The sequence below is a fragment of the Falco naumanni genome, chromosome 6, assembly GCF_017639655.2.
Source record: "Falco naumanni isolate bFalNau1 chromosome 6, bFalNau1.pat, whole genome shotgun sequence".
NCBI lineage: Eukaryota > Metazoa > Chordata > Aves > Falconiformes > Falconidae > Falco > Falco naumanni.
The window spans coordinates 34,274,409-34,287,281 of record NC_054059.1 but is presented as its reverse complement, the minus strand read 5'-3'; the positions used below and the strand labels follow the sequence as shown (position 1 = coordinate 34,287,281).

The 12,873-nt window shown below is 36.8% G+C and overlaps 1 protein-coding gene across 13 annotated transcripts in view; it reads left to right on the top strand.

The window, feature by feature from the left end:
* The window catches only part of PUM2 (pumilio RNA binding family member 2), a 73,632-nt gene that overhangs the window by 46,175 nt on the left and 14,584 nt on the right, over positions 1-12,873 (top strand). For 10 of the 13 annotated variants that reach the window (XM_040599049.1, XM_040599048.1, XM_040599055.1 and 7 more), the window contains 3 exons: positions 3,942-4,085; positions 5,133-5,414; positions 10,163-10,399. In XM_040599049.1, coding sequence (XP_040454983.1) covers positions 3,942-4,085; positions 5,133-5,414; positions 10,163-10,399 — 663 coding nt within the window. The remainder of the gene's footprint in view (positions 1-3,941; positions 4,086-5,132; positions 5,415-10,162; positions 10,400-12,873) is intronic. The other 3 variants (XM_040599058.1, XM_040599057.1, XM_040599056.1) reach the window with 1 other exon arrangement.

Sequence of the window (12,873 nt, the reverse complement as noted above, 5' to 3'; positions counted from 1 at the left end):
CCTAGTGCAGTTTCTGTACAGAGGCTGCAGAGCTGCTCAGTGTACCCTAAAAGAGATGTCTAGTGGCAGGTCAGCTTAATCTCTCTAGAGGCTTCGTTGATTGCATTGGCTAGATCATATGCAACTTAAAATTTTATTGAATTCATGCAAGAGAAGCTGTTAGTGTTGCCTGTAGTGGTGCATCTAGCATACAGGTGGGCATGTAAATTGAGTTGTCTGAATGTGCTGGTTTTGTATAAAGCATTAAAACTCAACAATTTCTATTGGCATTGCATTTTTTTATTACCCAGAGGAATTTGGAGTGTGACATTACGATGGGTCATGCATTCTCTGCTTCCAGATGAAATAGAAGTCAGATTTAATTGTGGTGGGCATACAGGGAATTACGGTATTGGCAAAGTTATAGAAAGTATAAATCACTGGTAAGATAGTAAGTTAGGAATTTGATTTGCGAGAGGGCAAGTGCGGGGATAAGGCATTGCATGCCTGTCAGAACAAATGAAAGGTTACAGTGGTTCGGGTTTTGGTAAGCTTGGGAGACTGAAGACTGCAGCACTTGAGGAAAGATGGAAGACTAAGAGCTGAATAAATCTTCAAATCCGTATGTGGAGGAAAATAACTGGATCTTGGGAATGTTGAGAAGGGAGAAGCTGTAAATTTTCTACACAGGGAGAGATGACTACAGTGAATTGCAGGTTATGCTTCTGAGGGGAGAAAGGGAAAGGTGTCGGGATGGTAGTGTTAAAAGGGGCAGATAATGGAGTTGGCAGTAAGAAGTGTCACATCTGTTAACTTAAATGGAGTAGAGAGAAGTGACAAAGTTTGACATACGTTTGGGTGTCATCAGCAAGGAAGGTTGCATAGAGGGAAGGGAGTAGGAGATCTGGGCAGAGCTTTGTGGTATTACATGCAAAAATGTGAGAACAGAGTGTGAAGTATCCAGTGAAAGGCACTAAAGAAATTACTGGATGGATAAAAACAATGCTAAGAATGGGCTGCAGGAGCCAAGAGAACAGACTTCCGTGCGTTCTTTAAGAACATTTAAGGTTTGTGTGAAAAGAATCCAAAAAGTTTTCACTCTGTTTTTGAAGACATTTAGAAATCATTTCAAGAAAGCACACTACTGGTAAATCAGATTGTTTACTTTTATATTCCCTGCTGATCAGGAGGCAGTAAGTGTAGATAGAGTTGAATTTTAAAATAAAAGGTGTGATTAGGAAATGATTAGGAAGCAAAGAGTATGTTTTAGGTTTTTGGTTGAAGTGGAAGACCATGGTAAGCTTGAATGTGAATGCACTGAGTTTTATAGTTAATTTGGAGGGGGAATTGCACAGCTGCAGGGAGATGAGGATGTGATGGAGAGGTAATAAAAACTGAAAGGGGAAGAGAAAAGGAAATTAGAGGAAGATCTGGGAAGTTGTCATTTGATCTTTGGTAAGAGTGAAGGCTGGGAAATAGTTTTATCTTTGTGCAAAGTTTGTAGAACACTGAAGGAGGGAAAAGCAGAAGACTTAAGTTTTGCTATGGAAGCTGTTCTTCAGTTATTTAATCTGAGATGGTCTCTCTGAAATCATTTTTGATGTCAAAGCTAATAATTTTATACCTTTGAGGCTGGAAATGCACTTGGCAAGGTCTCAGCAATTTCATAAATAGTTTTACATTGCTTTGTTTTAGTAGATTAGAAAGCGGAGAGGCCTTGTATTCTAGGTCAGAATGCATTCATTTCAGAGATTAGGAACATAGATGCACCCATCAGTTCTCATACACAGCTTGAACTTTCTGTGGTGGATGTTATCTTGATGCTAATGACCTAGCTTATTATTACTAATTTTAAATGACCTGTTTGTGGGTGGCATTACAGATAAGATAGTGGTAAGGAAGTATCGAGAGAAACTGGGCATTTTGTAATGCAAAGAGCAAGTGCAAGTTGTTTCCATTTAATTCGGCAGTCATACTAGTCAATTGCTTTAGAAGATCTAAAATGAATGTATTAAACTGCATTAGTGTTAATCCCAGTAGTTTTAATTTATGCAATACTGTGTAAGTGACCTTCTTGGGTTTTTCTTTTCCCCAAGTATTTTGTATTGGAAAATAGACTGGTTTACGTTGTGGACCTAAAGTCATTTAAAATGCTGTGTATTAGTTTCAGATGAGCACAAGGGTGTAAATATATGATTAGTCCTTTTTGTATACAGCTATAGCATTATCTGTGGGTTTGAACATTAGAAGAGGGTAGGTGGACATGACAGAGTAAATACCTGTAAGCATTAGCTAATTGTGAGTTCTGAAAAAGCATTTTTTATGATACAGCAGTAACAAATGGCGGGACCAACATGGTATTATAAATTGAATGTGCTATCAGTGAAAGTAGAAACGATGTAGGTACTAGTAATTAAATATTGCAAATATATGCAGGAACGTATGTGGTATTATAAAGACCTTTCCTGCTGTGTCACTAATCTGATATTCTATGCTGTATTCTGTACAGAAATACAGTAAAACAAACAGCAGCCACTGTCACCTTTCCATACCCTGGGAATGTAGCAGCCTTTCATAGTGGGGAAGGTGGTAGAGCAGTACAGCACAATTTTGTAGGTGGAAGAGGGGTGGCACCTAGAATTTGGACCTGCGTCTCCAGCTTCCCTGCCGAGGACCATAACCACTAGGCCAGTAGGCAGGTGGTGTTTATACCTCTGTTTTTGAAGCAAGTCATCTAGGTAGAAGAGATAACACAGTTGTTTTAGAAATTGAGGAGCAGAAAATACGACATGGAAGCCTGGTGATGGAAGTACTGTCCTGGAATTAGAGGCCCAGGTCTTTATGTTCAGATCCATATATATTTCAGAGAACTCTGCCAGACCTATTTCTGAACATACATGGAAACTGACTGAAAAGAATATGCAAAGTCTTGGTTCTTACATGTACAAAAATAGATGTGTGATTTTTGCAATCTTGACTTTTTTCTTAATAGCATTAGTATATATTTGAACATGGGAGGAATATCAAAATTCTCTTGGGTCTTGTTTTATTGCTTTATAAGACTAGTCAACCTAAAAATTACATGGTGTTATCTTTGTCAGCACCCTTTCTTAGATTATCCTAGCTCTTATCCTCCATTTTTTAAGGGAACTTATTCCAGTTCTTCTAGTTGATTATAAAGTGTCAGATCTATAAAATTAATTCTTCTCTTGCTCTTGTCCTAAATAAAGGGGGTGGGGGTGGGTGGGTGTTTGCTCCTTTTTGTCTCTTTTGCCTTCATTCATAGCTTGTATCCTGTTTTCCTTCCTACTACTTGCTTTTTTCCTTTTTCTCTCCTAGTTCCAACTCTTAACTGTCAACTGAATGAACTTAAACTTGGATTACAGTCTTTTTTTCTGTAAAATTGACTGATCCAAGGTATTCCTGCACTTATTAGCATTCTTTTTCTAATGTTTTTGTAGATACAGTTTTAAGTGTGGCTAGGTCATGTATGGAATTGCCAAAGCTGCATTTAGTTCAGCCCTTCAGTTGTACAGATTTCTGTACCTTTTCCACGTACAAAGGAGTACAAGAGAAATGTAGACTATCTTAAAATACTGAAAGAAACTGATTCAATTATGATCCAAATATGACCAATTGTGTTGTTCCTCTACCTTTTCACTGTGGCATTAGAAACTTCCTTTGTTAACCTTGAAAATAAAATTCAAATTTAGACTACTAAATTTAGCTGTTACTCTGTTTTTTGAAAAGCTATGTAGAGCATTCCTAAATAAGATTTTTGTCACACTGTTTTACAATATTCACTGCTTTTTCTTCTGATGTCCAGTTGACATTCTAAGGTAATACGGCAGAAATGCTGTTTTCCCCCTTGTAGTTTGTTTTCAGAATATTTCAAGGTGAGAAGAAACACAGACTATATGAGACTATCTGTACTACTAATTCCTGTATTCTATGTTGTGTAGGCTATCAAGTACTAGCTCCCACTGCCTATTACGATCAGACTGGTGCCTTAGTAGTAGGCCCTGGAGCAAGGACTGGCCTTGGAGCACCAGTCAGATTGGTGGCCTCAGCTCCTGTTATAATCAGCTCTGCAGCAGCACAAGCAGGTGAGTACTTAATCCTGCATGGAGGCTTCTTCCACTTTTATACTGAATCTTAACAGTAATGTTGCTTGATTAGTATTTGATATTGTTGATGTGTTTTGTATGCATCCGTGAAATTTTCTAGTTGTGAAGGATATACCATACATACTCTTTTTCTTATTCTGTCACCTCCCGTTCTCTCAGACTGCTGTTTCTCAGAGATGTAGTTTTCCTTTTTTTAAATTCAAATTTACAGTCCTCTCCCCATACATATACAGGCATGTTTCTGCAAATGTTGTTGCTTGTCAGATGTGAACATTTTTCAGTTTCCTCTCCCCATGCATATAACATGCACTTACTCATCAATCTTCGAAGTAGTGTCCTCTGGGCAGCATCACTTCATTGCTTCAGCCTGGCAGAAGATGATGGAGTGCTGTGGGGCCTTGCTATGCTTTTCTCTTGAAAGTATTTTCTCCTGAAAAGTGTGGCAACAAAAAAATAACTGGAGGGGACAGCAGAAGAGAATTAGTTATATCAAAAGTATCTGGTTTTCTTTTTCTCTTTTTATCAGTGATGAGGTCTGGTACTACTTTACTGAACCATGTATTTATTGTATTTGTTAAATTAAAATCCAAAATACTAACACCAGATGAATTAATCTGTTCAGAAAATTAGGTTTTAAGTTTATCTATAAGCTTCTTCATGCAGAACTCACTTCTGACATAAATAGCTGAAGATGTCTTTCAGTGACTCTTAGCTGCAATTCTGCTATTGCAACCTTGGGTGTAAAAGTACGGTTCAGTAAACAGTAATGTCTTACATGTTTACACTGAAAATTCCCTAAATTACATTAACAATTCTACAGCCTTGATTAGCCTACAACATACACTGTCTGTTTTTTTCCTTGGGTAATTAAGACTGGGTAATACTATAGAGTCTTTTTTAGTTCTTCAGTATGTGGATTTCTGCTTGTTTAAGGGGGCTTCCAGAAAATGTGATTTAGATCTCAATATTCCATTTCCAGTCGGAAATGTCTGAGAGAGTAATCATGATTGAAAACATGTTTTACAGCTGCAGCTGCTTCAGCTGGAGGAACAGGAAACAATCTCACTGGAGCCACGAACGGTCTATTTCGGCCACTTGGTGCCCAGCCACAGCAACAGCAACAGCAAACAAACAGTAGCCTACAATCCAATTCATTTTATGGCAGTAACTCTTTGACCGGTAACTCCCAGAGCAGTTCCCTTTTTTCACATGGTCCTGGCCAACCAGGAAGCACATCTCTTGGCTTTGGAAGTAGCAGCTCTTTAGGAGCAGCTATCGGCTCTGCACTTGGTGGATTTGGCTCATCAGGTAGGTTGTTTAATATAGTGAGGAAATTCTGTGAGACTTTCGTGTTAATCAAAAAAACTGTATCTGTATCCAGGCATATTAGATACACATACATTTCTATAAAGAATGTGCAAAAATAGGTTATTCAAGTTTAAAACAAATTATAGAGGTAGAAAAAGGGGGTTTCAAATTCACTTGGGCTCTGTATACAAGATGCATTTTTGAAGAATATTCTGTAGTCATAGGTATCTCCAAAATATTTTCCATTTTGAGCACTGTACTCTGCTGCAGAAGATTGTTGCTGTTTTTACTGAGCTGCTTTTTATTTTCAAGGAAATCTTCATTCTGCGCTTAAAATAACAATTGATGATGTTTGAGAGATGCATTCTTTTGTTCTAGTTTTCATTGCAGGAAAATTCCAATTTTTTAAAAAAATTAAAGAGCATATGACTTTCTGAATTTGAAAAGTGTTTGTTTCCATAAGATTCTTAATAGGATATATAGAATGGAAAGACTTAATACTGAAGAACAGTCATTGTTAACTCTAGTAGGTTTAATCTTAGACATAGTTAAGCCTAAATAGTTCTTTGCAAGTTGAGGCCTTAAATTATTCAACAGATGGTCCTAAATGTTGTCGACCTGTTTGTATTTAAAAAAAAAAAAAAGTTGCCTTCATGTTCCTGTTCTTATAGCAGAAATTTCTTACACAGTTTTTAAAACATGCAAGGTAGGTTTTCTTATATTTCAGATGCAGTATTAGTAAGGCAAGCGAAGTATCTTTTCTAAAGAATATTTCCTTTGGCTATTACTCTCTAAGTTACAGCACCGAATTGTTTATTATTTAGAAGTATTTTAATGAAATCAGCAGAGCATGTTTATAATCTTACATATCTTGAAGATGGGTAGAAATTGGGGGGAAGTAATCTAACTCAAACCTAAATTCAAATCTAATTCAAAACTAAACGCCCTAAGGGAAATTAAAACAAAAAGTTGAAAAAAATTTAAAAAGTGAAGATTATTGCAAGATATCTTAATATATGTAAACATTGAAGGAAAAACACATCCTTCAGTGTTAAAACATGATACCTGCTATTTGGTAACTAAGTGGAGGTGAATAGTGATATCAAATACGCTGTGTACCAATACAGAGATTTTTCTCAGTCTTGTTTTTCATCAATCAATCTGAAAAATTATGTATTTTAACAAAATTAATGTGAAAAAAATCCAGAATAAAGTTTGGATAATTTTTTAAAAAAGTAGAGGCTACTCAGTCATGTACAGTTTCTTAGTTTTCCATAACGCCCGAGCAGGTAGATCTTATTTACAAAGTAATTGTGCTATCCCAGTGCTATATTTTGTAATATAGCTTGTCCTGAGTTACTTGTAGGATTCCAGTGAGTTCTCAGCAGCTGTGTTTTGCGCTAATACAGTTTCATTACATTGATAGATAGTGATGATAAGTGTATCTGCATATTTAATGCAGTGCACCCGTTTTAAGTCATAAAAGTCTTTATCCAGCATTATCAGAAGGACCTCCATAGAATACATATTTTAGTTGTGGATGTACTTAAGAATAATCAGCATAGTTCTTTCTGCCCCAGGAGAGTAAGCCTTTTTCTTGTAGCAAGGATCAGTTCCAGGGCTTTGCCCAAAGCCTTCAGCATAGACAGCATGTGCTGGAACCTTGCAGCAGTATCCTAGGTGATTTAATTAGCATGGTAGTTTCCACAGGGAAGCAGAAAGCCTATGCTTTTGCAGTTTGAGAAGTGCTGATGAAAGGTGCTGTCTAAACCTTAAATATTTTTAGTTGTATTATTGGAATAAAAGTATATTGAAAGTGCCCCTCTGCCAAGTATAAATTGTACTTGCCATAATAAGCCACTTAAAAAATGCTTTCTGATTTATTTTTTTTAAAAGAGCTCATGAGCTGTATGTATATATGCATTGAATTACACAGGCAAGTACTTAAACAAATGGTGTTAATGCATGTTGAGGCAAATGAAAAACAAGTTTAACTTTTTACCTGCCAAAGTTTCAGCTTCTTTGTAACTCAATGTGTTGTAAAGGTTGAATTTCAGTTAAAAAATAGCTGTGAAGACTGATAGATGGCAATATAGGTCTTGCCCTTACGTTTTCAGTTGTTACGTGGGGGGAAAAAAAAACCTGCAAAAAATGTAAAGGTGAGCGTATTCTAGCTGAATGACTGAACAACAAAATATAAACTGAAGAGGCAAGCATACCAGATAAATGGCTGTATGTACTTTACAGTTACAGTCTATTTACATTATTTATATCTCTTTACATTACATCTATTATCTTATTACAAAGTTAGTCATACTCCATTTTAGGTTTAGGTACATGGTAAGTTACTGCAGCTTAACAGGTAGCTAAGAATTAGATCAACTACAGCAGCTTTCCAGGTGCCTACTTCTGCCTTGTAACATGTGTAAAGTAATTACATTAGCTTAGTGGTGAAGAGGGGTAAGCCAATTTAAATTATCTTCTGGTTTTTGTGAGCGTTGCCTCTGTGTGTGTGAAAATGCCGTTCAGCTGGTTCACAGTAACTTGTTAAGCTGCAGTAATTTAGCCGAGTAAGAAACCCTGAAAGAAAGCTAAAGTTTGCTTAGATTTTTTCATAGTTGGAAAAATAACAATCCATCATGTAGCTTTATATTAACATTCACATAGTTCGCTAGCTGAGCCAGAACTTGTAGACCTAGTCTCAAATCTTGAGATTTCTTTCTAATTGTTGCCTTAATTTGCTCTTCTGATTTCTTATTCTCAATCTCCTTGCCTAGTTAGTCCAGTATCTTTTCCTTCTGGCTTCTCCTGTAGTATGTCTTCCCAGTTTACAGGCAGTATTTATCTCCTGCTTCCCCTACCCCTCCCAAATGTTTCTGTTTCTGCTTGTACTGTGTGATGTTCCCATCATCAGCTTACTATTCCAGTCTTTTTGCCCCACAGTCACATATACCTTCTACAGCCTGACTTTTCTTCAGATCTGCTTTCTTTTCATCCTCAGTCCCACTGGCTTTGAAAAGTGCTTGCCAGTTTTTCTTGCAGTCTCCTTGTTGGCTCCTTTGTCTGACCTCTCTCCTCCTGGTTCTGGTTTCTTTTTTTTTCTTTTTCTTTTATTTTTCCCTGGTCTATTTCTTGTGTTTGGCTTTTGTCTCCTCTGCATTTGAATTGGAAAACTTCCTTTCCACACTGCCTGATGGGCCTTCCAAACATAAGGTGGGATCTTGGACAGCAGTCTCAGTCCATTTTTGGCATGGCACACAGAAGCCTAGAAGCTCAATTGCAGGGAAAGGTTTATTAGCTATCTCAGATGTGCCATGTATGGACAGGAGTTCTAAGTTTTCAGCTATAAGTCTGTGCTGAACTTGTATGAACTGTGATTTTGCTAAGATTTTTAGCTCAATTGAAGAGCATGAAAATAAAGGTCTCCTGTTGCTAGCATATTGGTCTGAGTACCTGAAAGCATTACCTTTTCAAATAATAGGTAGCTGGATTATTTTGCTAAGGATAAAGCATCTTTCCTTGCCTGTTTTTCTGAAATGGCAGCGTTGTTTGGGCACAGCCTCTTTGAAAAACTTCATTCAAGCGGATACTTGCCATGAAAAGTATTAGCCAAGTTGCTAATGTTACGAGAAAATAAATTAGTGTCTTAAAATGGAAAGTATCAGGAGACCTTTATATTGGGCCATGCCGCCAGCTTTAGTAGGAAAAGGTGCCTGACAAGGGTGAAGATTGTGGAAGTATAAATTCTGACCTTTTTAAGTTGAAGTAGAAATCAGTTTTCCAAATTTAGCTTATAAAGTATCTTTGTTAATATCCATAATCTTGGTTTTGTTTGTGAGTATAATAAAGTTCCAGTGTTTATTACAGGCACTGTAGTTGAGTATTTCACTAGTATGTAACAATACTAGAATTTAACATTTCTAAAAGCTTTTTATTGTTCTCCTAATTTATCCTAGACTGTTCATCGCCCTGCTGAATGATGCTGTGCAGGATAACCAATCCTTCACTAATACACTGTTATCCAAAGCTTCTAATCTGATTTGACTTTGAGAAATACTGGTAGCAGTAAAATCACATTTTCAGTTTCTCTCCTTAATTTTCCTATCTCTGCTCTGCTGCTCATCTTTTCCTTAGCCTATTCCCTCTTTATAATATCTTTTCAAAACACTTCTTTGAGAACCATAATTCTCGTAGGGAATTTTAAGCAGTCATTTTTTTCCTACAGGTGAGGGGTTCACAAAGGAGGAAGTTCAGGAACGGCTGAACAGCAACGTAGATTTTCTGAGCCCTTAAACAGCAGTCAATTTTCTTTAGCCTTTTTCCTGAAATCAAGTATCACTGTCTCATAATTTACAGTAGAAAAAAATTTATCAAAGACTTTAGTGGAAATATTTTTAGAATCATTTATTCTATAAAGTGAATAAAGTGACAGTGTAATCTAATCTCATAAATTCCCTATTTGTCCCAAAGCCTGAAGCCAGGTGGTTAAAACAGAGTACTACAATATTGCTGTGAGAAATCTAGAATGAAATGTTGAAAGACATGGGCATTGGTGAAATTACTTACCAGTGGTATGTTTATACCCACTTAGATTTACTTAAAAGCATGTGTGGTTATCACAGTAATTGTCTTTGTCATAACGATTGCTGTAATTATTGTGATCGCATCTGTTATTGCCCAGCTGTAGTTGGGGATAGGTTTTATTCAGTTGACACTGTGTAATTAGGGTCTTTTTATTTCTTCTTCAGTTGGCAGTTCTGCAAGTAGTAGTGCCACAAGGAGAGATTCTCTATCTACTAGCTCTGACTTGTACAAAAGATCTAGTAGCAGCCTAGCACCCATAGGGCAGCCATTTTACAATAGTCTGGGATTTTCCTCCTCTCCAAGTCCAATAGGCATGCCTCTGCCAAGCCAAACGCCAGGACATTCACTTACGCCACCGCCATCACTTTCATCACATGGATCCTCATCCAGTTTGCATTTAGGTAAAAAAAACAAAAACAAAAAACCAAAAAAACACTTTTTGTTTGTATGTGTGTATGTATTTCTATGTGTAAAATATATGTTGCATAAGAGATGTCACATTACCTTTGCTGTTAAACAGTTTTGTAATGAAGAGGGGCCATTCCTGAAAGGTGAAGAGCATGCTCAAATGCTCGTTGATTTGACAGTGGAGGGCACTCAGCTTTTTGCAATATCAGGCCAACAGCTGATTTCTCTTCCCTTGCAGAAGCCTGATAGAGAGTCCAGTAAGACTTACTGGTCCTTTTTGTATTATGTTTCTACAGTATGGAGGAGCAAAGGTGCATTATTTTGTTTCTACTACAGTGTATTACCACTTAAAGGATGTTTTAAGATTATACTGTGTTTAACAGTGAAGCGACTTTCACTGCTGCCCCTTACCATGATAAAGTAGAAAGTGAGCAAAGCTGTCATTGTAAAATGTATTGAAAGGTTATTTTTGAGTGAGTGAGCCTTCTGCCTCATGGCCTAGATGCTTTTGCCAGGAAGACAATAGTTTATTACCAGGCTGGTGGAAAAAACCAAAATATTTTGTGAAAGAAGTAGCAAAGGCTTTGTCAGTGGTGGCTCTCTGTTACCGGATACACTTTTTTTAAGGAATGATGATAGTAATCTTTGTAGAAAATTTTTGAGCTAGTTAGGTGACATGGGAGCTCAACCTTGTTTTTATAAAAAATTAAAAATGCAATAAAAATTAAAAATCTACAGAAACCCCACCACAGCCTACAGTATATTTAGAAGATAATGCCTCTAACCTGAGGTTACTTGATAAGCTTTCTCTTTTTTTTCCACTGCAAGTCTTTGTGGTCATTTAATTTGGATGCTAAAATCATATATTTCAAGATTGAGTTGCCAGTTGCTCCAGTAACTATTCAGTGCACACTTTCGTGCGTGTAATAGGCAACCTAATCCCCTGTACTTCTCTTAGCACAAATAAAACAGGAAAAAACTCAAGTGCCTACCAAAATACACTTAGAGAGAAATATGTGAATGATTTGTATAACGAGGTTAAAAGTAATTTAAATATATTACATTTACAGTTCAGTATCCCCTTCACGGTTAAGTGCTGAATACCCGAAGTAAAACTGGGCAAGGGGATGTTTCAGCACATTTTATTTTTTTTTACTTACCTTTTTTCCTTTTTCAGGTCTACAAAGTGCACCTTTGGGCTGAGACCAAGCATGGAAAGTTTCAGCCCAAATGGAGGCTTTTGAGAAAGTTCTGAACATCTGACAATGGGGTTATCATGGAAATCTTTTTCTTTCTTTCTTTTCAAAGTACTCTCACTATAGTTTTCATATTGCTGAAAACTATACTTAAATTTTGGAAGGCATTATCTAAAATTCAAAACATTTGATGTTTTTATATTGCTTCACATTTGATAAATGTTAAAATACTTTTTTCAATTCTGAGAAAATAAGCTGCAATCAGTATAGAGGATTACCTCTGTTAGCAGAAATTGTTAAATACTGATTTTAATCCACTTCAGACTGTTTGGCAGTGTGAACTAAGCATAAGAGTTTGTTAAAATCATGTACTAGATCATTCTGACTTTTACACGCTGTACAGTTGTACTCTGAAAATTGACACAAGCTTGTTGGCTTCCATGTGTACTGCCTCTTCATCTTGCAAATGAAGTGGACCTTGGTTACGGGTAAACATTTCGCTACCTTACCAAATCAATCTGAAATTTGAAAATTGAGGTCTTTTGGATTTTTGCTTTCACAAAAATGCAGTCTTTTTTTAGCACTTCCTGCGCTCTGCCCTGTGTCGTTTATTTGAGCAGTTATGTCCGAGGTGCACCACTGCTAAAAGTTGAAGACTATTTCTGCAGTTAATGGTCTGTCCTGTTAAATTTATTCTGGTGTGTTCATCAGCTACTCTTGGAAGCATTTATTTTGTTCACACATAAAAAACAAGAAGGCAAAGCTTCCTCACCAAATAAGAAGTTACACCTGAAATCAAACAGGGAGTATATTTTAAGAAGGGTATGATTAAACACAGTCACTTTTCAGAGTAGAACAACACTGTAAGTTCATGTATGCATGCAGTTTCCATTGGTATTCTGATAATGCCTGTCAAATGCAGCTCTCCCTCCACCTTCAAAACTTGTTGTCCCACCTGCTTTTATCAACAGGTTCAGCTAAGTTTAACTCCTATTTTAAAATCAAACTCGATTGTTCCTGTTATAGCCACCAGAATACTAGAGCACAATACTGGGAAAGGGTGCATGGTTTTATAACCCCTTTGTCAGACACTGCTGCAATTTGTAGCTTAAAGGACCAATTTCCCTTTTACAAGAAACTTGTGATATTTTACTGGGTTTATCTCTTCTCACCAATTCTTATCCAACATCCTAAAATAGGAATATGCTAATTGCTTTGTTCCAGTGTCAGTTTTCCTGTATTTGAAGGGATTTGTCAGTTGTCTGTAACTG